General features: G+C 40.7%; 1 protein-coding gene across 1 annotated transcript; it reads right to left on the bottom strand.

The window, feature by feature from the left end:
* Window positions 1-1,376: 1,376 nt before the first annotated feature.
* Window positions 1,377-25,503, bottom strand: tbc1d10ab (TBC1 domain family, member 10Ab). The gene is given in 10 exon segments (XM_007902267.2): window positions 1,377-3,598; window positions 8,361-8,515; window positions 10,134-10,323; window positions 11,777-11,842; window positions 12,451-12,473; window positions 12,476-12,564; window positions 12,685-12,791; window positions 13,217-13,324; window positions 20,174-20,273; window positions 25,284-25,503. Coding segments are annotated over 10 exon segments (1,518 nt in total). The 5' UTR covers window positions 25,493-25,503; the 3' UTR covers window positions 1,377-3,127.
* Window positions 25,504-27,482: the final 1,979 nt, after the last annotated feature.

The following is a 27,482-nucleotide window of genomic DNA, read 5'->3' as shown; positions in this document are numbered from 1 at the left end:
TCCCACAAACAGTCATGTATTGAGTGACCAATCACTATATTTTTAATTTCTGGTTTTTTTTAAAAAAAAGGGATTATTACCCCCGGTAAAAGGATCCGCCGATCGACTAACGACCGGGTTCCTGCTTACCGCTAGGCAAACAGAGGCCTTGTGGGGTAAGGAAACGTTTGCCCGTTTCTCGGTTTGCTCTTACCTTGAAGACAAACCTCACTGACCACTCGGGTTTGTTCTCTCAGTGCGGTCTCTCTCCTATTTGGTTCATCGGGTATTTGGTTTTTTTTCCGCTTTTATCAGCTTGTCGAGCCGGGCGAGGAGCTCCATGTTTGAAGTGATGTCGGCTGCTTAGCTGTTACAGGTTACATAGTGACGTCACAATGTGGCCATAATGCAGGGCAAACCACCACCGTTTGATTGGTGTAAAGATCGGACCATCTCAAACGGCGTCGGACCCCTCAGTGTAAGTGAATCATGCAGTCAACTCGCTTTACGCCGCACTGTATTCCGTGAGACGTCTTCAACGGTGTGATAGAGCGCTACATCAAATGCGAGGATTATTATTTCTATTCTAGTGATCAGTGAATCACCCCACGTTCCCCAGGCTTTGATGGAATGAGTTAATGATATCAAAATATTAACCCATCGATTTAAGCCCAAAAATTGTTGCAAGCTGGAGGCAGGCGATCTTAGAGGTAAACCTGAGTCCAAGCCCTTTGTTAGTTATTACTTTCATTATTTTAAATCGAGCCATAGCCAGTTTAAATCTCTTACGTTTTATTTGCTTGTTGTGAACACATTCAGTCCCTCGACCGTGAGCCGCCATTCTATTAGATCATGGCTAATCTGTACCTCAACTCCAAAGACCCGCCTTCTACCACCGTGAAGTATTGCGCTCAACGAGGATGAGCCTGGAAAGCAGTCTTAGAATCGACACATTGGCTTTGTGAGTGAGTGTGAGCGAGAATATGCGACGGAGTATGTGTACGCAAAGAGAATCATTTGTGAACAGTTCCTTGTGTGCACTCGTTTACTGCACCCAAGTGGCCAAATTCATGCGTGAGCTTTTGACCGGAGGGAGTTTCCATCACTGAGATTCATTCAATTCGGGCTGCACCACCAGGGCAACCGAGAGAGCTTAGTCCAGTCGCAAAAGGGTCTCATCAGCCCTGTGTGTTTCCCTCGATGTTGCAGAGCTTTTAGCCACTCAGTGCTGAAGGATATGTTTTTCATTTTAAATTCCCAACAAGAAAACAACTCGCATTTATATAGCGCCACTCATGCTCAAGCGCTCTGGGACACTACCCTGCAATGAGGGGTGCTATATACATGCAACAAAAGATTGGACAATTCTCTAAACAAAAAAGGAAAACAGTAGAAAATGCTTCCCAGAAGGTTTTATTGTGTTCATTCCGAATCCATTGCATCAAAGTAACATAAAGCTGTGTAGCTTAATAAACTCACCAACATGTGAAACACTGTAGAAAAAGCACAGAAAGATTCAGTTGTATTAGGTTTATAAGTGCTTCTGCTACACGCCCACATATACAATTGTACGTTGGACAATATTAAACAGCTCCCAGATATTTTCATGGTCAATCAACGGCATATAACAAGACAAACTGACACAACAGTTCAAGGATTCTTTAAATACAGCAAAGTACATGGATTCTAACACTAGATCAATCAAAGAAAAACTGCATTTCCACATCACCTCAATTGTTGTCATTTGAGTCCAGAGGTGAGCAGTAGCTAGAGTATAGGCTTTACACTGTAGAACATTAGGCATTGTATAGTACATTTGGCTTTATAATCTACAAAAAGAGGAAAACAATTACTTTGCCTGGCCCCAAACAGCACTTGACTGCTGCAAACCCATTGTGCATTCGTAGTTATATATAGAAAAATAGCTAGATTATACAAGACAGCAGCAAAATAACTCATACTCTGGTCCTGTGGTACAGTATCTGGTTCGTCAACAGGATTCGCAAGTAGTTCTTGTAAATCTATCAATTTCTCAAAATTTACATTCCTCAAAGGGAAAAAAAAGTGCTAGGGAAAAATTCTTTTTTGAAAATACATTAATTTGTTTTCTAAGCTAATGAGGCTGACTATCTTTCTGTACTACAGCAGATTGCAGCCCTTGACATCAAGGAGAAACAGAGCAAGTTGGCATATTTATTTAAATCCATGCCTCAATTTCTTCTGCTTGGCTATTAAGATTGGTAGTTTGCCTGTACATGTATAGAAATAACTGTACAAGCTAATGTAGATGCATTGAGTGTTTCAATCATTAAAACCACTGCATGCTCAATCCCTAACCAAAGTTAGACACACAATTTGGCTTTATGAATAGAAAATATTAATCTCCTTTACCCCCATCCCCTCAATGTGGTTAAATACAAATACTGTAACTGTAACTGTAATCTCAACAAGTTGAGATTTTAAAACAGGCTCGTGGAGACACCACTTCACTTCAACCTGGTCCACTGGCTCCCACACCTGCTTGGAATTTCACTTTTTCTTCTGAAAACTGGAACGCAACAGATATTTAATCAAAGAATGGTCGAGGGAAGGGTGGTAGTAGGGGGTGCGGAAATCCATCATTCATCTTGAATTAGAATAAAAATAAATTCATTTGGGATAGTGCAGCTGCAACATGCAACGTTACTGCTGGAAACAGCAACAGGAAAAATATCGTAAAAATATTTTCTTCTATCAAAGCTTTTTCATTGATGACATGACTGCCATGCTGTTGATTCCACTGGTCCCATAAATTAACTCGGTATTTAGCTTATTCTGCTTCCATTGCTGATGAATCAGGTCCTTTGCTGGATCCGGTCCACTTTTAGTTTATCACACTAACCCGTCAGGCAGCGGGAACCAAGCCAAAACAGAATTCCGAGTAAACTACAGTATTGCAAGAATCTTCAACTTGGTGATGTTGGGCTAAGCCACGAAAGGGGTCCCCACACTTTGTCAACCACAAAGTTTAAATTCATTACAGTATCAATGGCTCAGCAGCAGCATCCACAAATCAGGTACACTGATGGAATGATAGTATTGGATCAACAGTCCAGGCAAGTGGAGGAAGAAGATGGATGCATTGTTCTTGTTGCTGGAATCATTCATTTCACAAGTACGTGTCCTGTTCCGACTCTCCCGAGCTGAGACTTTGTACGGACTGGTGTAAGGCAGAGTTTGTTTGCAGTGGAGGTTGGCTGGCCTCTGCTGTGGTATCTACCGGCTGGTTAGTGAACTGGTCATCCAAAAACTGTACAGCCTCCCCGGATCCCGACCCGTTAGCCATGGGCTCTCGCATTCCTTTCTTTTTCTCCTTTTTATCCTTTGAGCTCTTTTCTTTTTTCTTCTTCATAACTTTGTCGGGATCCGGAGAGGGAGATGTAGGAGGGGAGTTTATTACGATGGAGGGAGCCTGCACCAAAGCTTTGTGGGAGTGCGGCTCAGATTTATTAATGGCTTTAGCGCCGTGCAATCTGGGCTGGGGCTTGTATTTCAGGTCACCGTGTGTGGTTTTCCACTTTTTTAACTGAGTTAAGTGTTCCTTCTCGATATCCTTCTCCGAGGTGGGAATTTCAATGACCTGTTTTGAAGAAGAAAAAATAATTGATGGCTTATTAGAATTTTAAAATCGATTGCATACTCAAGGTAATAAAACTGTCCGAGTGAATTTAGCGCTGATCGAGGCATACACTGGAGACCTGGAATGGTTTGCTGTTCAGATCAACCGCTCGCACCATATCATGTCGTCGAGACGTCTCAAAGTGGCATTGTAAAGTGAATTTTGTGGGTGAAACTCGGCAGCCAACTGTACAGAGCAGTATCCCACAATCAGTTATCTGTTATACAGATAACTCCTAGACAAGGTTTGCTTGATAAGCCGTCTCATTTTCAGAGATCAGAAAGGACTGTTATTTCAGCGTCAATATTGGGAATATTGGCAAGCTGATCTGATTGGACTGTGCCCTTGTAAAATCATGTCTTCAAAGAAGAACATTTTGCTGGGCTGGGGTATTCCACCTGTCAGAAAAACAGCAGCTAAAGAGGGCAAGATAAAGTGGTCTACAAGCGAGAGATAGTGCAACAGTGGAAATTCTCACAAGATGGGCTTCCCCCAGGGCAGAATTTAGTCCTCTAGCCATTAAATGAAGATTTTGAAATACAAATCGTACATAACTCTAGTTAACATCCAGCAGCAAAACTCAGGACTTCGCATTTTTGAAGTGTTCCATTTGTCAGTGGCTTTTCTTGCCAAAATCTTACATCTTGAATGTTATTGAAAGCACCAGATGGCTGCGGTATGTGGGGAAGGAGCCAGTATTACAGCACAGACTCCAGACATTTCCATTCTGTTGTACAGTTTAGCCACAATAGCCACTGCCTGATTAGCAGGTAATAGGCAGTAAACCTTACGCTATGAAATGTTAAGACAAAGGGTTATTTAAGGCAACAAAAGGTGTGTGACCAGATTACGAGTGCTGGAAACTTACATGTACTGCCTGTGTGTATCTCTCTCTCTAAATAAACTTTCTATTGTAAGACAGCTATACTATAAGCTGTTTATAAACTGTGGCCTCAGGTATTTGAAACCTCAGCACTTTGTAAGCTCTACCATGCTTATCATTGGAGTGAATGATGCGTTGACAAATAATTCAGATCCTGATTATTCAAACAGATAATAAAAGGGGACACTGCTGCCAAGAGGTGGTGTCTGATGTTGTGTTTTAACAACTAACCCTTTCCATGCCAAGAGCAAATGATTTAGAGGCATCTAAAGTTCCTAAAGATTTGATATCACTCATGGCTGGTAAATTCTTGATCCTGCTCAACTGAAACTAAATACATTAGGGATTATGTACATAATTATGTATGTTCGGAGAAGCAATGCAGAGTGGGAGATGACCCAATTTCCTTGGCTACATGGATTACATAATCTCCTCAATAGGGAAGTTGTTGAAGACACCAGTCAAATTTCCCATTGAGAAGTTTCATTTGCTGATTAACAAGTAACCAGGAAAATTCCTGCTGAACCCATAGCTCCCTGTTTAAAGAACCAGACTATCAGCTCAGGTGCAGTATGTCAGCTGGAGCAGACTCATCAGTGTGCAGATTAACATTAAAATTAAGTTGCTCCCCTAAATAGTGCTGGAATTAGGACGTATTTTAGCACATACACAATTTTTTTTTAAAAATAAAGACTTATTCTCCTCCCTTCCTCTCTCATAAAGAACCCGACACTTGGGTCACTGACATGCACAGAAACTATTTTCCACATGTGCCATTCAGAGCTACCTCGCCTCGCCTTTAAAGCAGGACATAACTGGGTGTGAATCAAATGTCTTTACACACGTCAGTCACTGCCTTTCAGGAATGCTGTACTTTGACTTGTTTTACAAGTTTACCATGTACTCCGGATGAGGTTGACTTGGGACCTCATCATTCCATCACAATTATATCATTACTTTTAGACTTGTCATTTTCTCATCACCTTAAGGTTGGAGGAAAATCTCTGCAGCGCACATCTTGTTAAAATAAATTTGTGAATACTATACTGCCAAGTTTATGGAATTTGTTCAATGATTTGCATTTATATCATAGCCTTCACCTATGAAAATGTCAAGAGCTTTACAGGAGTGAGATTGGACACTGAGCAAGGGGAGAGGGAGAGGTGACCATTAATAATTATTCTTGCATTTGATATAGCATCTTATCACGTCTTCGAGATGTCTCAAAGCACTTCACAGAATATATTGTAAAGTGAATTTACTATTACATATAGGGACAATACTCTCAATTTATTATAAAAATCCAGAACAATCTTCTCCAACTCCACTCTACACTGTAAATGACCTTGTGTACTATCCGATGGAAGAACCAAAACAAGGACACGTTGGAGCTTACTAATATATGCCACAATGACTCCCAAACTAGCAGGTATTTCCTAATAGGGGAAAAAATCTTAAACACTGAGGTGGAGGAGGGAGGGAGTGAGGGTGGATGGAAAAATAGCACTGAATTGTCCTCAGGAATAGCCCAAGAGAAGAAGGGTTCATGGGATAGGTCATTTGCTCCTCAGTTTAGCACACTGTGCAGTTAAAGATCTACCAAAGCCAAGACAATAAACAGCACCATTTTTAAAACAACCCGTTTCATCTGTGTGACCGATTAAGAGATTTTTTTTCCCCCCTACAAATTCTTAGTAAAACGTCTTTCACATTNAAAAAAAACTATAAACGCTTCTAATGTCATCTTTCTTAGGAGCTATGGCTAAAATGATGTTCCTCAAGGTTTACATTCAAATTAGTTGCTCACATACAGCAATTAATGAGCTGGGATCAGTTTTGTATTAATCTCATTACATCAAAGCTTCAAACTATGAGGGTGGATTTAAGCAACAGTTAACCAATACACACTAGTTGTCAAGGGAACAAGGCCCAAAATACTATATATCCAAGCAACAACCTGAATGTACACACTGTAAAGTACATGCCCACTGGGTCAATGCAACAATGAGATTTAACCCATTCAGTACTTAATGTCTTCTTAATCATGACAATTATCTTAACCATGTAAAGTTGCGGAAGAATAAGTTCAATGGGTTTGCAATTAGCATCCTCTCTCATTTGAACAACCCAATTTTGATGATGAAGAGTGCTAATTCCACAGCACAAACATTCAGACAGCATCATTAGTTAACACGGTGTTGCTCAACTTCAGATAAGTATTTTCAACCCAAAGTGTTAAGACGTAAATCGCACAGAGCTGTTTTGAGCAGCATTGTTGTAAAAGCACCCTAGACAGATCAGATGGGATAGATGGGACTTAGGACCAGAACATTGGAGGTTCACAGTCTAACCCAATCAAGGTCAAGAAACAGGATCAGCAGGCATATATAAAAAAAATCCTCCTTTGGAAGTTGGCGGGACCTCCCTGGGATAGAATTGGCTCCAGAAACACTTGCCAAAGAAGAGCAGGTCGAGTCTGTTGTGTGGCAGTCAGGTCTGCTTGTAAGACAAGGCACATGAGACAGGCCAAGTCAAAGTCCTAACTAGTAGGGTAGTCTGAGGCAGACTACTCATAGAATAGTACAGCACAAAAAGAGGCCATTCGGCCCATCGAGTTTATGCCGGCTCTTTGAATAGAGCAGAAGAACTACCCCCCAGACCAAGATCTAGAACTGCTTCCTTCTTGTTGGACTGGAAATGTATTGATCAAGAAAGTTGTCCTGTTTTGCCAGTCTATGTTGGGATAATTAAAGTCCCCCATTATCACGACTCTATTGGCCTTGCATCTGTCTGAGATCTGCTTGCAGATCTGCTCATCTATTTCCTTCCCACTATTTGGTGGTCTATAGTATAACCCTACCAGCGTAACAGCTCCTTTTTTGTTCCTCAACTCTAACCAGATAGATTCCGTTTTGGGGCCCTCCAGCACCTCGACCCTTTCCACGACTATAACTGGGTTGTAGTTATTTTCATTCTCTAAACAGGATTTCAACTATTAGCCAACTTCCTTTAGTTATTCACATTGTCCTCTGACAAAAAAAATTCAAGGGTTAAAACTGGCACATGTTAAGCAGTGTCCAACCCAGCTTAGTATTTGTAGTACATTAAGTCACTTTCAATGTGAGGAAAAAAAACTAGGAAGTTGAGGGTTTATTTACTTTGGTTATTGCAGAGTTTCAGTCCAAGCTTTTTTGGGGGCGGTGTGGGAGAGAATAAACAAGTAAGTCAATATAAGGCTGTTACAAGGTCAACGATCTCTTTGGGAACAAGTTCTGCATTTTCACGTAACTGAATAATGCAATAACAGTAGGCGTTTCACTGCTTTAAAATCAGAAATATTTGCAATTTCCTCCGTGTCACCAATGACAACGCTCATCACACTATATTCAACAGCAATTTACATTTACACCAACACCTTTTATCCCAAGGGAGGCCATCTAAAAGTGCTTCACACAACTGCCTGGGAACCTAAGCTGGGGGTAGGAGGTGCAGAGAAGGGTGTGGGGGAAGGGGAGAAAGGTGACCAATTCTATTGCAATCTGGTACTTTGAGCGAATTTCTGATCCTAATGGCTCTGTGCTGCACCAGACCGGGCTGCCATTCAGACCATCGGGGAGCCTTCATTCATTTTTGCATGGATTAAAATAGTGCTTATGATGATGACAATCCTCGCATTTGATACAGCGCCTTATCATGTCGTTGAGACGCCTCAAAGTACTTGACAGAAATATATTGTAAAGTGAACTGACTGTATATTTTGTGGATGAAAGGAAGTTTTTATTTGAGGGTCCTGACATCCAGATTATCAAGCTCAATACAATATTTCGATTGTATTCATACCTCTAGGATGAGAAAGCCCTCTTCCATATATCTGGAGTCAATGCTACGCAGTTTTTCCATCGTCTCATACTGGCCTTTGCAACTCTTCAGCTTGTCTGGTGAGCCTAGTGTATATTTAAGGAGAACAAGACCAACCCGGAATATCACTTTTACACCTGGGTAGAGAGAAAGAAAGAAAAAAATAAGAACAAGTTTGAAAACAGCCACCAATAGCAACTGGTGGCACTCAATATCTGGAAAACGCAGAGAAAAATGCAGATTTCTGACTAAGTCTGAAGATATTTTAGCTGCAGTTAATCTAGCACCTTATTTGGAAACACCTCAAAGCACCTCACATGAGTTACTTTGAAGCATAGCAACTGTTTTGCAGACAAAGGTGGCAGCAATTTTTCACCAGCAAGATCTCATTAACAATAAACAGTTGATAAAGGTCAAACATTGTGCAAGGGAACTATGAAACCAAACAGCTTTGCTTTGAACCCTATGACAATTTTTTGTTGTTGGCAGTTTTCATCAGCAGATATTTTTCACTGTACAGTTTCTGCATCCATAACTGGATAACAAGCGAATCATAAACTAGAGCTAAAAATGTAAAGATCCATACTATTGTATTTTTCTTCAAAGAACAACAGTCATGTGGTTAAGGAAGTCTTTTTCAAGGATGCAATACTATAGCGTTATATTGTTTAGAATTTCATGCTGCAAGCTAAATATCTTGTAAAGATCAATAATTCCATTAGCCACTTCATCTATTCACCCAGAATCGACTGTTAGGAGTTAGCAATCCTATTAAAAATAATCAAATTGAGACAATATAATAGAATACAAGGGCAAAAAAAATACCCCAGCCAAGGCCCTAGTACTGATTTTTAACCACCTCTTAAAAACCACAATTACATAGATTTCGGATCATTATAATAGCACACCCACTACCCCCCATGCAGTCTCCCAGGGGTAAATAGCTTGCACAGAGTGCCAGTCTCACAATTGAAAGGTCACTGGACAGGATAATGAAGGGTAGACAGTACTGCTCCACAGTATAGGGTGAGTATCTTCCGGATTGAAAGAGATATGAGGGACAAAATCATGATGTACAGCAACAAATTCCCTTGAACAGTATCTGGGGCCCACTATCTGTTTCACTAGGCTGCTCTGCTGCTAACCAGTTTCCTCAGCTGATTGCTCAACAGCATCATAAAGTGGGAGGCTCTGATTTGAACACCACTCTGGACACAATCAAGTAAACAATGCTTGGTCAGGTTATTGGATACACCTGCAATAAGATCACTTGCTCCAAACTGCATGAGTTCCCTGAATTCCCTGAAGCAGACACAAGACGCCATGTAGGCCGGGATTACATTGTAAATGTAACTTTAGTTCCCTTTGCATACTGACAGCCACAAATTGAGCTCTCAGATAGCTAGGTGTAATGCTTTCTTCGTGGCTTAAGAACTTACAGTTTAAAATAACACTTAATCCACGACATAGTCAGTCAGTCACTCTACTTTACAGGAAACTCCCAACATGAAAGGGGATGTATTAAATGTAAGGATTATTAGCAAGGCAATTAAAAGCTTCGCATTTTACTCAGCCAAGTATAAATGCTAAACAGTAACCCAAAATTTATGGGATTGGCTTCATGCCCACTGAATAGACCAAAATTACTGGTTCTTTGATTATACCTGTTGCTTAAATCTACTTTTAACTTGAAGATTGATGCTGACAAGATTTATTCCCACATCTATATAAATTACTTGAGCTTCGATGACGTACCTTCACAGAAGAACATGTCCCACACTCTCAGCACTGACACCCACGGCAAGGTCCTTGAAAATGCACACATGAACCACTCGGTCATGTAGAGAATAGGGTCAATTTTGTACTTGTTTAGGTGCTTATGTGCCACTGGTGAAACCCTCCGCAGTAAGGCAAAAAGAATTTCCCCGTCCAACTGGATTGCTTCCTGAACAAAAAGACAAAAACAAGTTATAAAAACATATCCGAAGACCTAGAATAAGAAGCGACTGAAGGCACGGTTGAAGATTTCTAAAGGGGTTTTGAAGACGAACAGAATGTAAGGCAGGGGAATTTTATGGAATCTTACAGCACAGAAGGAGGCCATTTGGCCCACCGTGCCTGTGCCAGCTAGCTGAGAGAGCTATACAACTAGTTCCACTACCGTGCTCTTTCCCCATAGCCTTGACATTTTTTTTCTTTTCAAGCATATACCCAATTCCCCTTTCAAAGTTATTATTCTATATGCTTCCACCATACTTTCAGGCAGTGAAATAAATGGCTACATGGAAGAGAGATTCAGAGAGCAGGGGTTAGAATTACTAAAAACAGACATTACAAATTGTTTATAGTGTATATAGTAGTTCACAACCTTGAGCGCATGACAGAGCCTTGCACAACATCCTTCGGGAGCGATGACAGTAACGGACTACGTATATTGTAAGATATTATTAAAAATCCATTGAATCAGACTTCATAGAATTAGCAAGGACATAGGTACAGAATATCCAATAGAGGTACTCAGCTAAGCAATTTAAAAAAGACTTAAACATTCTCACTGAATAGTTTTTGTTGCAATCCAGGCAGTTATCAGACCCTCGCAAGGGATTCCCACACAATGTCATTTTGACATAACGTACTTCCTTTAAGCTGGATGAAATATCTGGCAAAGGGTGAGAATAGCACTTCTGTCTGTGAGTGAAAGGAAACCAAGTTCCCCATGGAAAACAGTGAAACTGAGCAGCTGCCAATCCAGGAGATAAAGACAACTGTGTTTAGCAGCCAGACTCTCCAAGGATCAGGTCTAACCAGAACAGTGAATCCACACGGAAGAGCGCAAAAAATGTACAATATCTTAGTGTCTTTGAAAGTGAAAGTTTAAAGATCGAATTCTATCCTGTGGGGTACAAGGTTATAAAGTGTGTTGGGAAGAACAGTTCAAATGAACTGAATGACATTTCTGCAATTTGTTTTGTTGCTTTCAAGGATGCAGCTTGAAACAAAAAAGGGCATTGGTATGGTTCGGGAATAAAAGCTTCGCTGGGCATTTGTGTTTGTACTGTATCAAATAGATCGGCAGAAACAAAATCTTCCATTTCTAGCACTACAAGGTAGCACATAAAGTTACATTCTGCGCAAGAAACTCCCACTATAAGGTGGTTGCTAATATACAATAAATTCCAACTTGCGTTGGAAGCAACAGCAATAAACAGCTGCCATCCATCAATTACTTCTGGGTACATTACAGCATTGACCACATCACTGAGACACTCAAAACCAGTCGTGAGCACAACCTAATTTATTAGCACTTGCTACATATCATCGCAATGAGTGATCTAACATACAATCATCGGCACGTATGGGAAAGAGCTTCTCTTAGTTAAAACTGCTTTAAAACTCACCAACCCAGCACTGTAATATCCCGGTAGATATTTTTCACAGATCTGGACCAGGCACCAAAAAGCTTGCTAGGAGACAGAACATGAAATCAAAATGATTATTAATTGGACTGGTTTGGCAAGGAACTTTCATGAACAGCAACTAAGCAAAATACAGTGATCACACCCATGATCTAACATGCTTCATTGCACTGGAAATGTTATGTTCTCCAAATCTGCTGGGAATATTGTTAAGCATCTTAACAGGAGAGGATACTATATGCTTACTCTCTCAGACTTTCCAGCTAAAGTACTCCTCAAATCTGTGCTTTTTAAAAAAAAAGGAAAAAGAAGCTTGGTTGGTCTGTCACAAACCATACAAATTAACATTTATATCGTGCATTTCATGTCAGGAGGATGTCCCAAGGCGCTGGACAGTCCTGGCTTGGCATCCAAGCTGGGTGTAAGACCTGCTAGAACTGGAGTTTTGTAGCCTGGGTACTTCTGAATCAGCCTCAACACAAAGAACTTAAACCAATCCCCGTAATATTCAATTCACCAGAGCAGGTCGCGATGTCAACTAAAGCCCAAAATAGCACGTATCCATAACGGTGCAGGTAAAAATCAAGATGGAAAGCAACAGTTTCTCCAATTAAAGCGAGATTGGTTTCAAACAGAAAACAGGTTGGTTTGGTTACCTCCGCAGGCATGTGCATCAGAGGACAGCAGCCACTGGGGCCTGAGCCTGACAATAACCCTCCTCTGGCCTGTAAATTGTGTACGCTTTTAAAACTCGGTAAAGATCTTGTTGCCTGAAAGAAAATAAATTCACTTTTAAGAATTGAACACAAGCGTTCACTCCTTCTGTAAATGCTGTACATTTTTATACATGATATTATTAGATATTATATTTCATTTAACAATCAACTTACCCGTGTCCTCCTCTAGCAACGAACATCTCATGAAAAGGAAATTGCCGATGTAGATCTCTTTCTATTACATCGAGCCATGCTGGATCACCAGGCAATTGATCCAACTCCTAACAGAAGGCAGCAATAAATTTGATAGCTCTCTATCGCTCGGAACAGAAAAATTTCTAATCCCACCCATTACATGTTTTTGTCAAATAGCAGGATACTATATGCTGACTCTCTCAGAAGCAATGTCACTGCATTTCAAGTTACACGCTACTTTGTCTGGTACATTCAAATCTACTTTAACCAAACTTTTCCTTTTATATTATGGTGCTAAGCGCTCTGGGATGCTACCCCACATGAGAGGCACTCTATAAATGCAAGTTGTGTTCAACAACAAAGTTACCTTTATAGAGCGCCTTTCACGTCGGGAGGACGTCCCAAAGCGCTGAAAGATGTTCAAATTACAAAAGGGACAGTGAAGGGACCATCGATTGAGATTTTCTATAGACGACAGGATAAAATAGTTTTGTTTTTGGTTAATACTTACTTCAAATTTCCCATGATTTTGTTCCATTTTCACTTTGCTTCCTGACAAATATTGCCAAGCTCTGCCGCGGAGTGAGGGGGGAATTCCTTTCTGACATCGGAGCTTCGCCTAGGTCACAGAAACAAAAGATACAGCACTATGCATAACCTATGGAAGACAATGTGCTGGAACTGATAATATCTAACTAGATAACAAAATGTCCACCTAGGATAGACGCTATGCACCCCTGAGAGACCACAGACAATCACTATCAAGGGTAACACCTGAATAATGGCTACTTGGGTAAGGGAAAAAAGTACCTAGGGAACTGTACCACAAAAGAGACAAATGGGCAAGTGAGTTTGTTTCATGAACAAATCAGATAGATTTCTGCTAGAAAATAATATCTTAGGATACAATATACAGTTTGGGACATGCCACGTTAAGTAACTGCCAGGATGGTGGAAGGTGAACCAGATGGACCTTGGTCTTTTTTCGCCTAGCAGATTCTTATGTTCTTAAGTGGCAAGGGTCTCCATCAAATGGGGAGAAGGAGCAAATGAGGAAAAAAAGACAGAAGACATTCCTTCTGAGTAAACTTGAATCTTGGAACGAGGCACGGAAATATCTGCCCTTTGCTGCTAATTATCCTGCATGCATCCATTTCTTTTTTTTAAAAAAAACATAAAAAATCTGTTTTGAATTACTGTATTTTCAGCCACAAAGGCAGGCAAAGCCTACACATGAACAAGAATCCTGTGAAGGCGGCGTTTGTGGCTACATAAAAATAAGAGTAGCTGCAGCTGGTTCTCACCACAAGCAAGGAAAAATAATTTGATGACAAAGCAACTTATTTTTCATAACTGATAATCATTATAGAATTTTGTTTCAACTACAAAACCAAGCATCAGATTAGTATTATGTCAGAGTACTTTATCGAAATAAAAACGAGTCAGACAAATGCTTGGATTTCTAGCATTACCACAAGCATCTCCACTCATTTCCCCATCATGTAAATGAATGTCCAATTTTCCATTTTTAAAAAAGTTTTGGGAACCAGGAGATGTGTGCCATTTTATCACATCACAGTAATTCCATCCTTCTAATCCAACTTCTTTCTTTTCTCCATACCCCTATATACCCCATTTCCCCCCAAAAAAACAATTTATCTCTTTCTACATCTCAAGTCAAGAATACTGAAATGTCAACAACAACTTACATTTATCACACTGGGGACACAAATGTCATTCAGACTCCCCCACCATGAGTTTCTGATATACCAATATTAATGAGCATTTCCAATCAATTTCAAATTGTGACATTCACAGGCTTCCAATCAAGTTATCAGCCAGAGAAACAAAACCATATTTCTAGCATCTTGTGTGTAATCCAACACAAATTTCAAAACTAGTAACACGTCTTCAAGTGTTTATCCTAGTTGTAAGATGCTGTGAAGCAATATAGGGAGTGTTTTGAACATCACCGTGGCTCAAAAACAATGCTAACTACAAGAACGTTCAAACCCCAATATTAGTTTAGATTGATTGGAGACTTTCCACTGCCCTCATTCCCAATTGTCTAAACTGTACTCATATTCTAACACAAAACTGTTTTAGAAAAACAAGAAGCTAAGGGGGCAAGATGCCAATGGCAGGTTAGGTTTTATTTATTAAAAAATGTCCAATTCATCATTCAAAACAATGACTAATTGCCATTGACTAACCATCAACTCCATGAGCTAGAAGAGATCTCTAAACATAGACTTCTCCATACATGGTGTATGGAGATTGCTTTTGGCAAGTTAGCAGAAGGGCTTCTTGCAAAGCGTCTGCCCACTCTTTCCTGTCTCCGGTCCCTTTCTCCCACCATATGCAAGCATGCAGTACTGATAACTGGCATGGGAAGCTCTGTAGCTCATGTTATCCTTTGTCTCTTTGCTAATGGAAACACAAGAGAAGAGACGAGGCGAATACAGTTATTTTTACAAGGCATTATGCTAATATTAAAGAGTTTAAAAACCATTGCAATTCAGACTCAGCATGAACAGTATGACAAACTGCACTAACTGTAGATAACACAATTTGTGCCCGATTATCAATTTAAACAATTGCCAAAGATTAACAAAACCAGACATCCTATTATTTTGATAGTTCCATATATTTATGAAACATGTCCAGTAACTGCCCAGTACACATGATTAAACAAACAAAGTTTAGCAACTTAAGAATCATATTCATGTTTCTTATTACATAATTGAATAAGTGGAATGCAGAAGTTAATAGCAGGGATGAAAACTTGAATCATCCCAAAACCTAAGCAAGCATTTATCTCAAGATTATAGGTTTCTGAAATTGTATATTCCTTGGTCAAGATCAGCAGCCTGTTTCTACTTTGTGAATTTGCACAAGACAATATACATTTTTATTTAAGGGTAATTGTACAGGTATCAAGATATTTTAGTGTATCTGTACAATTCCTGAGCTTTAAGTTGCATGTCAATGGCTGTACTAAAATATTTCCAAAACATACCGTACTAACAATTTCATTGAGCGATTAGTATTGCAGTAAAGGAATCTGGACTATTCACTTTGTTTAACATATTCCATGTCCCAGTCTGGCCAGCCCTCAAAGGCATTCAACTTCTAAACCATTACACTCAAAATTTACAGCATCTTTTTTATTCATTTGATGTGAATTTTGTGTGTTTTATGGCAAAATCAGTTCAAGATCATCTTTAATCCTCCTTTTGGGCACAAATAGGGCTGTGCAAACTCCAAAACTGCAGAAATAAGGATTCCAATTGTGGAAATTTGTTGGTCAGTTACAAGAAATGATGGGAAAAACATGAAACGTACAAAAAAACGTACCCAGTGACTTTTGCTAAGTTGAGAACGTTGTTGCTCTCCAAAATCTCCCATGTTCCAACAGCCTAATACTCACTGGCTAGGCATCTAGGAACCACAATGAGGGCAAGGTACTGGGTGGCTGCAAGTGCTGATGAAACATACATGCTTCAGGAGAGAACCCTGGGGGAATTGTTTAAAAAGCTATTCATACATCTGCTGATTCCCCAAGAGAAACCACAACTGACGGATCCAACACATCTTTCTAATCTATATTTGGAGGAAGTGAAAGTCTTTTAGATTCAAATAGAACATGGTGTAATGACCATGGAAAATAGTTTATCTCTCTCTTCTCACCCCCTCCCAGCAGCTAAATGTTCTTTTCCTATGGACTCTTACCAGCTCCAGCTGCAATATTTAACCCTCTGCTCCCCTCCTTTGCAAATTAACTACATCCAAAGCTTTCCATTTTAGCCCAACATAACATCTCAAAATTAAACAGAGACAGGAATGTCAACTCAATGGTGTGGATGAATTACTTCCCCCGGCCCGAACCCCCCCATCAAGTGTAAACTTTGATATTCCAAAGGTTTTCACTGGACAATGCTAACAACTGAAAGCAAGTAGATCCCATTTGTGCCACAGACGGTGAGATCTGTTTTAACAATATGTGCTGAACAGCAGATCAATTCATATCTGGTTTGTTTTCAGTAGAATTAAGAAACATCCTACTATTCTTAACAAAGCAAACTCGGATTTATTTTGTTTCACAAGTCTAGCCACTGTACTCTTCCCAGGCAGATCTTGAATTTAGACTGTAATATGTTAGCAGCAATTTACACTCAAATATGCCTGGAGTTAACTCCAGTTTCACCGATTAGATAAACTTTGAGCCCTGATAATGCTACATTATGCCATAAATTATCTGAACGTTTCAGCTTTCAAAGCAAGTATTTGAAGACTTTGATTTTTCAGAACCAAACCTCAAAGCTGCATTCCGAGACATTACACAGTACATGGAAACAGCTACCAGAAACACTGCAATTCTGCCTCAGAGGGAAAGATAGTTACTGATGATAAAAATGTAACTTTTAAAACATGCAATACCATGGAATTGTAACCTCATAGAATCATAGAATTTTATAGCACAGGAGGCCATTCGGCCCATTATGTCTGTGCCGGCTCTTTAAAAAGAGCTATCCAATTCAATCCCACTCCCCTGCTCTCTCCCCATAGCCCTGCAAACTTGTCCTCCCCAAATAATTATCTATAATTATCTATCCTGTCAGTTAAGCCTTGCTCTACTATAAGCAGAATGCAGCCTTGGGAAACGTGCTTTTTTGTAACATGGATCTGTAGATTGAATAGTTCATGGATATTTTAGTGAATTTTGCTCTATAATTTGGGGTCCTCACATTTTCTTCTCCACCCACTACAATACTCCTTTCCTCTCTAAACATTAATGTGCCTATTAGGTAGCACAAATACATTTTTTTAAAAACATTTGGTCACTCAATGCATAGCTGTCTATGGGACACTGCTGTGCGCAATTGGTTGCCATGTTTCACCCACAAAATATACAGTCAATTCCCTTTACAGTATATTCAGTGAAGTGCTTTTAGCCATCTTGACGACGTGATAAGCGCTATATCAAATGTATTATTTTAGATCATTCAATACTCTGCCGCCCGCATTCTCACCCGCACCAAACCCCGCTCCACGATCACCTCAGTCCTTGCCAGACTGCACTGGCTGCCTATCCCAGAGAGGATCGACTTCAAGATCCTCACCCTTGTATTCAAATCCCTCCACTCCTCTGCACCCCCTACCTCTCTGACCTCCTCTCTCCTCAAAACAGTACCCGTTGCCTTCGTTCCTCCGAATTTGGCCTCCTCCGTGTCCCCCGAGTCCCTCCGCTTCACCCTCGGCGGACGTGCCTTCAACCACTATGCCCCAAGGCTCTGAATTCCCTTCCTCACCCCCTTCGCCTTGCCCCCTCTCTTCCTATTTTCAGGTCCCTGCTGAAGACCTTTCTTTTCAACCGCGCCTTTGATCACCTTCCTCCCCCTCGATCGGCCACTGGATCTGTTACTGTGAAGCGCTCTGAGACGCCATCCAGCGTGGAGGGCGCTATATAAATCCAAATTGTTGTTGTTGTTGATATAGTGCTTTTCACGTCATCTAGAAATATTATATTGTAAATATAGGGTACAGCTTGGTGTATGGGGCAGAGTTTCTAGGACTACCTTTTGGGGGTCATTGGAACACATTTTAAAAACTACCCGTGAATTTTCTTTGACCAACTTGCTCTGCACAGAAGTCAAGGCACAGATCAGATTAATTCTTCATTGTGTTCTCCATGACTGAACAATGACTCAGGAAGGAAAGCTATTTAGAAAGTATGTCCTGTTAAACTTGTTTGAATTTAGCTGTACCAGATAAATGTGGTTAAGACCCAAATGTACAGGGCAATTTACCCAGAGATTCTCATCAACTAATATACAGGAAATAGTTTCGAGAGATTATTTCTATGCAAAAGCGTGAAATTCTAACAAAGAAAAGGAACTAGCATTATGCTATTCAATCATTATGCAGATACAATTTATCTTGCAAGCCAATTTCTAAACGCAGTTAATGGGAGACGGTGAAAGAGTGCTAATTGTGATTGCTTCAAGCAAGCTGACATCACAACTTGGAAACTTTTTTTTACAAAACAAGTTTCAAATGATTTAATCTGAAATGATTCCAAAAATAACAGCAGATTTACATGGTCATTTATGGATGGAAGTTTGCAGACTGTGCATTAGTAATGCCTGACTAATCCTTTTACTAAGGTATTTTCAACCTCCAAAAAAATACTAGGTTTATGCAGTATTCACAAATTAATTACAAAATTATTTGGCTGAATATTACAGATGCTTTGATCCTCTCCTCTTCCCTTAAATTAGAGCTAAAGTTGAGGAAAAATTCCATGTGTGGCAATGCTTTGCTACCTCAATCAAGTAATCATTCCTCCTGTCTAGACTGAGCATCAACAGTTTATTCAAACACTGTACATACTTAAACAAAGATTTTGGTCACACTCTACGATGTACAGTGAAAGGATGTTTAACAGACAATAGAAAATGAGGCCCTGTGATGTACTGAGAGCAGATGACTAAATCTTCTTCTTCCATTTCTCTCTCCACCGCCTAAGTTCCAAATCTAACCAAATTGCCAGAACTCCATAGTGGAATCTGTCAGATGTGTACATCACCATTACTCTGACAATTGGATCATCATCTAAACATCCATCTTATAAATTTCTAGGAGTTAATTTCAGATTTGGATCAATCTTCAAAAGCCAAATAAAGTCTTGAGAAAATTTAGCTTAACACTGCAATTGCAATCTTTTAAACATTGCATGCAAGACCTTTAACACTGGGAATTGTTTCTTTCTTTTAGTGCTGCTGATAAGCACAGAAACAAACTAGTAAACTCTGACCTAGTTACACATCTGTTACAAATAATGCTCAACTTTCCAAATCGTTATTGGACTGTTATCAGAGGCCAATTCTTCAACAGTGAAAGTTTTTTTAGTTACTCATTTTGGTTCCTAGTTTTTTTTAAACCTGTGTTTGGGGCACCATTTTCTATCTTTAAGGTGTGGCTCGATATACAACAACTTGCATTTATACAACACGCTTCACTTGGGACTGAGTTTTAGAGTGCTTAACAGTGGTGGAGGCTAACGCCGAGTCGGAGGGAGGAGGTGACCGTAAACACGGTCAAAGAGGGAGGCTTTCAGTCATGATCTAAAAGAGGGGAAGAAGGGGGCGAGGTGCAGGGATTGAGGGAGGGTGTTCCAAAGCTTCGGAGCGTAGTGGCTGAAAGCACGGCCACTGATGGTAGATGCAATAAATCAAAAGAACTGAGTAAACATCACCCTGAATACACCACAGACTAATTGTGGCACCCATTTTTTAAGGATATAAATATTTGAAATATTGATTAAGATTTAATTTACTGCACCAGACACACCAAGGATAACTGAGTACATAGAAATTTTAGTATAAAAATTGTCCAAGCCTCCTCATTAACTGTTCAATCACAGCCAGGTAGGGCACACCGTATTTTATTTCTTACAAAATCTTACCTTCTTATGTTTTTTTGCCATCCATTTATCCCAGTTGTTCAACATATCCAGCCATTTAGACTCCCTTTGTCGCAACACCTCAGGGGGTACTTCATGTTGCCTAGAAGCAATGATCAACAGATATTCACTTATAGAAGCCAAATTGTTGTTAAACATTGCTAAAAATGGTCGCCTTTTCTAATTCAACAGTTGCTTACATTTAGTGCTCGACCAAATATAGTCAATTCACAGTATACTCTGTGAAGCGCTTTGAGACGTCTTGAAAGGATTACTATTAAACTCTGCACAAGGGGGAAAAAAGTAAAATGGAGATTTGTTGTGCTGCCAATATAGAAAGTCAGAGCAAGGTGAGAGGTGAAAATCTCAAATGCACTTTGACGTACAACACTTCACGGTAATGCTGCAACATCACTGTTCCAGGGAAAACATTTGCAAAGGTAAACTCAGGCAAATTTAAGTGATTATTGCAAACATAATGAAACTGAATAACATGGATAAGTCAGAATGTGTTATGGCTCTAGAACACAGCCACAAAGCAGCAACACATTTCTCAAGTCAAAACATCTTAATGTTTCACACCAAGTGAGTCAGTAACAAGTATGGAACTTTGACAAGTAACATTACGTGTTACATAGATTGTACTCATCTGCTGTATACCAAATGAAAGTAGTTTGCAATTGTGAAAAGGTTTGCATCATTCATACTGTAGTCAGGCCTACTAGTGTTTAATAAGCTGCAAACTAGGATATATCTGCTTTAGAACAGGATATCAAGTTAATAGTTGATGACTGGTAGAAAAATAAAGTACGCAGATTCTTAAACAACATTTTCAGCAATGTTTTACAAACTACTGAACATAGACATACAGATCAGAAGCCTCTCAAATAAGAAATGTATAGGCAGGATTGTGTGAAATATTGCTTACACTTTTGTAAAGTGTAATATCAGTTTTCTACACCACTTCCCTGTTAAAATGTAAATGAGCATGCAGTGTATCTGGTGCAGATCCTTTATAATATGAATGATGCAGCCAATTAGTCGTTAGTCTCCCATTAAAGTCAGAAGTATGAGAGGGCATCCATATCCACATCGCTTGGGCTTATTGGCATTTTGTACTTGTCTTGCTTTTTTAATATAGGAAATTTACTGCCAGCAATTTCCACATGGCTAATTCACAAAAGAGGAAAAGCAATACATCCAATTTACAATGGGACAATGTCAGTTAATCGTTGCATAAATAGGGGCTTTCGGGGTCCGTGTGCCACCAATGTGGTTCTGATTGTAACATGAAATCCAGTGACCTCTAATAGGGAGAGATGTGAATACAGCACAAATAAGTGTTTGCTCTCAAAAAAAACTTTTTATTATTTTTTAAGTGACTTATTTTGACTGCAATAGATTGTAACAAGCAAGATTTGATGGCACAATTCTTTTAATAAACGACTATAAAAGATGGTTTCGAACCCATGTATGAAATAGAGTCCATGTCAAACTTTGAGCAATTTCAGACTCCATGGTTACAACCGTTCTAAGTAACCTGATTTAGATCCCTACAATTACCATGTGTAGGTAGCAATGAATATGTGGGTATTCTCAAGTATGTTGATGGTTTTCCTCATATGTAACAAACCATTATAATAATATGTATGACACCTGGCTGACCAAAAAAGCAATTGCCAGCTTCCACCTTGAAACACAAACCGTCACCCTTTATTAATGAGAGATTAACATTTAGAGACACTTCCCATTCCAATTAAAATAGCAATACAATTCTATTATAAGTCTTGCCTCTTTGCGTTAGACTACTGTCAAATATTTGGTGACTTTAACGTAACTGTTCTATCTTTAAACTTGAGCTTCCGTACAAGGTAATTGCCTTAGAGCTTCCAAGTGAATAAGCACAATACAGAATGAGGAAGCGAATGCTTCTCTATTCACCCACTAGTCAAGCTGCAGAAAACCTCAATACCTGTCAGAAACTGTGATTACCATGCTAATTCTGAAAAGCAGGACACTATATTATTTACTGTAAATCTGGGAAGTCCTCAAACAAATGCAACAGAGCACAGAGTTCCAGTCCACTGGATGTTTGGTTTGGACTGAAGGAACCAAATATTGCAAAGAGGAAGCAGATATAGAAACAATATTCATTTGGGTGGCAGGCGAAAGTTTCAGTTCAATAATACATTTGTCAGACTAGATCTTTTACAAACTGAAAACAAGGTGAAAAGTCAGCAAATATCACATGGGCATACAATGTGGAAACATTTAACTAATGTGTGATAATTCAAGTTCCAGAAAGTAAACCCAATTTTTTTGAATAACTTAGTAACTTTAAAATACAGGGATATCAATTCTTCATTGGATCTAAGGCAACTCTTTAACCAGTGGAACACTGCTTCCTTTGAAAGCACCCACCCACTATGGAAATGCAATGGCTATTTATAGTACATCAAATTCAGAAGTCAGTCATCAATTCTCAACGCATACACCCAATGGCACACCTATTGCAATCTTAGGAACACCAAGATAAAGAGGAGTCACTTGTCTACTAATTATATCTGTTCAATAACAGTTAAACTTCTCAGACATAAAACAGTTTAATGAGTTGCCTCTTGAGAGGAGCCCCACGCACTTCTGAAGAGAAGCATTGACAAAGGCCCAACAATAGGGAGTAAGCTACCTACATGTGCATTTTCCCATCAAAAATAAGAGTGCTAATGGGTAGAAATTTATAAAGCAAATGGATAACTAATATTACCAATACTTGTGGGCCTTAGTTATGTGTCCTTTGTACCTTTTGAGTCTGTGCTAGGATTGCGAACATCTTAGTTGTGCTTTGGGAAGGAAGGGAAGCAGTGTCATAATTGAAGTATAATACTATATGCTTGTACTTTCAAATTGCCTACGCTGATGGGAGCTTGGCCCTTCCAACACTCAGCCTGAGACTTTAAAGAGCACAAATATACTTTTACAGTAATTGTTTCCAAAATATCCTAAAATTACACTTTCCTTTTTTCTACCAGTTTCTGAAATCTCCACAAAAGGACAGAGTAAACCTGTCGATGCTGATACTTTCTCCTTCGGCTAGTTTTGCAGAAAAAAAAGGGGAAAAATTAGATAATCTAAATGTCACCTTTGTCAGCCTGTGGGAAACTGATGGTAAGAATCAATATGACAGCTTTGATGAAGGGAGAAGCTCATCTGCTTGATTTACCACTTTAAAGCCTAGTAATTTGAGCACAAAAGGCTGTTTAGCATGATGCGCCAGTATCGTGCTACTTCCCCATCCAGAGATCTATTTCAATCCCATATTCCGGCTTCCTCACCCCACAACATTTTAGATCTTCAGCACAGGTTTAATCCCAGTATGTTTTATCCTGCTCATTGACATTTAGTCCAGCGAATTTTAGAAAAATCTTCATAACTTCAGTTGCATTACACTCTCAAATAGTCATGTTATTCACATTGTATACAATGTGACTAACGTATTGTGTCACTCACTGCAACTGTCTCTTATGCAGTGATCAATAGTTTTCCAGATGGCAATATAAACGTTCATAGTGTTCTTAGTGGTGTTCAACTCCAGGATTGATAAAAGTCTAGAGTTTCAAACATCTGCCCACTCACTCTCTAAACCAATGACAAGCACCATCAAAAGGGCTAGGGGAAGAGAAGGGGAAAAGAGCAAACACATTTCTTCCAAATCAAGACTGAAACGCTTAGTAAAAAGTTGTGTTACAAATAAATCGATTCATTTATGAACCATTAGGAAGCTCCAATATGCAGAATAAGTCTCCCTGGTGATTAAGCGAGTTTCTTTTGCTCCAGTTTCCCAACATCTTTAAAGTGCACCGTGATTTGCCAAATGAATTGCTTAATGGAAAGAATTATTTACTGATGCAATCATCCACTTTAAAAATGTGAAAAAAATCTTAATCTTACTTATTTTCAAGTAGCTAAGCAGCACTAAACATAAGAAACTGGAACTTCAGAAAAACGGTTAAATTTGCATGCCGGAAATTTCCAAAACTAATGGTCTGGCAAAGATTTTTTCCAAGTTCTTATGGTGGGCTTCAGTTAATTCCTGTTGTGGCTTTTTTTTAAAAAAACTTTGAGAGAAGACTCAACCTTATTTTACTAAGATCTCCAGAGAAGTACTTAGCCCAGGGTTTACTAACTTCCCTTTAGTGTCATCAGTAAAAACAGTAGCGAGATCATGTAAATATTTCTACTAACCTCCTGGCATAATCCTCCCATGAAGATCACCTGAACAACCTTGTAAAACTGGAGCCTTTGCCCAGTTCAGAATCTCACTTTCCAATTATTATGGCAGCATTAATCAGATTTTCAAACCCAACCAGCTAGATACAGCCATTTATTTCCATTCCATAAAATTGGGTTCCATTTTCACCAGGGGAATTTCTGTTTTTGAAACACTCTTAATGCTTTCACTGAAATCACCACAACTAGTCATTTGACAAACATTTTGGACATGCCAATCTGGTTCAGTTACACCGATGTGGCTAGTTCAAGTGTTCAGGTATAGCAAAATGCGATTTGACCCCAAAAAAGGCCTGAAGACGTGAGAAGGGGCTATGTCAAACGCAAGGATTATTAAAGTAGACATGAGCCGTAAAGCCCCCATTACTTCAAGATTACTGCGGTGAGGGACTCGAAAGGAAACAGCTTGATAAAGGCAGTAAAAAGAAAGAACTATTCTTAAAGGTGAATTTCAACCTAATGCACAAACAGCACCTGGAAGCAAAAGTTGGAAGTCTGATGCAGTCTCACAAACGCGTTTTCCTTTTTTAAAAGAGCTGCATGAAGTTGGCTGTTACACACGTAAAAAAAAATAAAAAAAAAAATAAAGGGGAGAGGAGAGCCAGAGGGGGAATGTCGGATTGTTATACGGATAAGAAAACAAATAAGGAGGGCAGCGGAAGTTTTGAATGCAGTTTGCATTAAAGGACTGTAGCTGTGATTTATTTCTTTTCTCTCTCTCTCAACGTGGGGAGGAGGGAGGGAGGGAGGGGGGGAAAGAAAAAGAAAAAGAAAAAGAGAGAGAACAAACTCTGGAGAGTCTCCGCCACCCTTACAGTGTACTTACGTCTCGCCAGTGTACTGCGCCCCTCCGATGAAGCCGTACTTGTCGATCTTCTGCTCCCCGTTGCTGAAGCCGTTCACCTCGGAGTCGGAGCCCACCGAGCTGACCTCCTCGCGGGGGCCGGTGCCCAGCTCGTCCAGGCTGTGGCTGGTGCCCCTCGTGCTGGCCGTTTCGTCCGACGTTCGCTGACAGTCCTCTTGGCTTTTCTTCATGGCGGGGGGTGGCCCGGGGTGGGGGGGGGGACTGTTCGTGTGTGTGTGTGTGTGTGTGTAGGAGGAGGGGGGGAGGGGAGGTAAAGTCAGAGGCCTCGGGGTGGGGGAGTGGGGGGTCGCCTATTCCCGCTTCTCCCGGGTATCAGTTGCCCTCCGGGGCACTAACTAAGGCTGGGCTCGGGCAGTCGGGGCTCTCCTCACACACAACATCCCCCCCACCTCACCTCACCCCGCCTCCGCCTTTCCAAGAGCCGGGCCTCGCCGCTGGGAGAGTGGGAACCACCTAGAACCTTCGATCCCCTCAGTCCGTCCAGTCAGTCAGTCAGTCCAGTCAGTCAGTCAAGGCGTTAACCGCGCGACGCCCTCGCCTCGCCGCTCGCCGCAAGTCGCCGACCGGTCGGGTCGGTCGGTCGGAAAATGGTCGTTTGTGGTGTTTCGTTACGCCTTCGCCGCCTCCTTTTCTTCCTCCTCCTCCTCCCGAGGTTGACATGAACGCTCCAGCAGCGAGGCCTCCCGTCCGACTCCCGGCAGAAAATAACTCGCTCGACCGACCGCTCGCCCGGGACCTGCCCTGCGCCCCCCCCACCCCCACCAGCCGGAGTACGCATGCGCGCCCGCCTTGGCTGGTCGCTGGACGGTTGCCTCCCAGTACGCATGCGCGGCGGCTGCGGACTTGGGTTGATGTACGCATGCGTTGCTCTCTCTCCTCCCCCTTCCCCCCCCCCCCACAATCTGATCAATCTCTGGAATTTATTGATCACAGTAATAATAATGATGATGATGATGATAATAATCCTTGCATTTCCCAGAGCGCCCTATCGCGCCGTCGAGGCGTCTCGAAGCGCTTTGCGGGATGTACGGGAAAGCGGATGGGCCGCGTGTTTGGTGGGCGGATTTCCACGTGGGAAAAGGTGGGATCCTCCGTTTGGTTTGGATACTCTTTGTGTATCGCCCTTTCACGTCAGGAGGACGTCCCGAAGCACTGCATTGGTGATGGGTTTACGCATTTGTCAAGACACCCGGGCTGGCTCCCAACGAAATCCCTCCCCTCTCAGGTCCACAATACCCCAGGGCACTGCTGTTGCCAGACCAGACCGACCTGCATCATCACCACTTGCCTTTATGTAGGGCTCCTCGAGTAGGATAGCGTCTTGTTGCAGGGAAGGAAGGGCCAGGGATTCTTCCCACCACTCCTCCCTTTAACCCCGCCAAGTCAAAGCCCCAAACGTTGGGTCCCAGCTGGACAAGCGGTGGGACATTTGCCAGGCCGTGCTCTCGATGGGAGCTTGTGTGATTTTAGCTGATTAAACTCGAGCGGTTACCCCAGCGCTCACAATCTAGAGTCCCTGCAAACCGAGGCTCTTGGTCAGCCAATCGCCTAGTACTCTCCAGGATTAAATAACAGAGTGTGTCCCTTCAGGGAAAGAGTCTGCATTCTATCCCAAGCTTGGGAATTTCCATGTGTGGGTGGAATACATGGAAGTCTGTCTGTTTTGGATACTCTTAACTATGGTGATAGATTTCTGTGTCAAGACTCCCAACTGAGGAAAACAAACTGGAAGTGTGTCTTGGCGTATGCATGCATATCACTTATTTTGCTCCAGGATTGGGTCAAAGTACATGCATTCCCTTCCCCTGTTGATTCTGCTCTGCCAAAAAATGCTTTAGGGCAATTACTGAAACAGATAAGATTACAATATCTCCACTTTAACCAAAAAAACTCAGTATGTGAAGCAGAACATGGTTTTCCCAGCTGAGTTGCCTCAAAGTTAAATAAACAAATGTTGGTGTAAACAAGTTTTTTTTGAAAAAAGCACTCACAAGAACAAACATGCACAAACTGAAGCGCTAAGGTTCATTAATTAATTACACCTGTATTAATTCAGGTGTATAAATCAAGAATGGTGCTGTTTAAAGAGAACACATCTGCTACAGATTTAAAATGCACAAGTTTGAAAGCCCCTGAATATTTTGGGAGTGTACTGCACTT

This window comes from Callorhinchus milii, unplaced genomic scaffold (genome assembly GCF_018977255.1).
Source record: "Callorhinchus milii isolate IMCB2004 unplaced genomic scaffold, IMCB_Cmil_1.0 Scaffold8, whole genome shotgun sequence".
NCBI classification, from domain to species: Eukaryota; Metazoa; Chordata; class Chondrichthyes; order Chimaeriformes; family Callorhinchidae; genus Callorhinchus; species Callorhinchus milii.
This window is presented reverse-complemented; position numbering and strand designations above follow the sequence as displayed.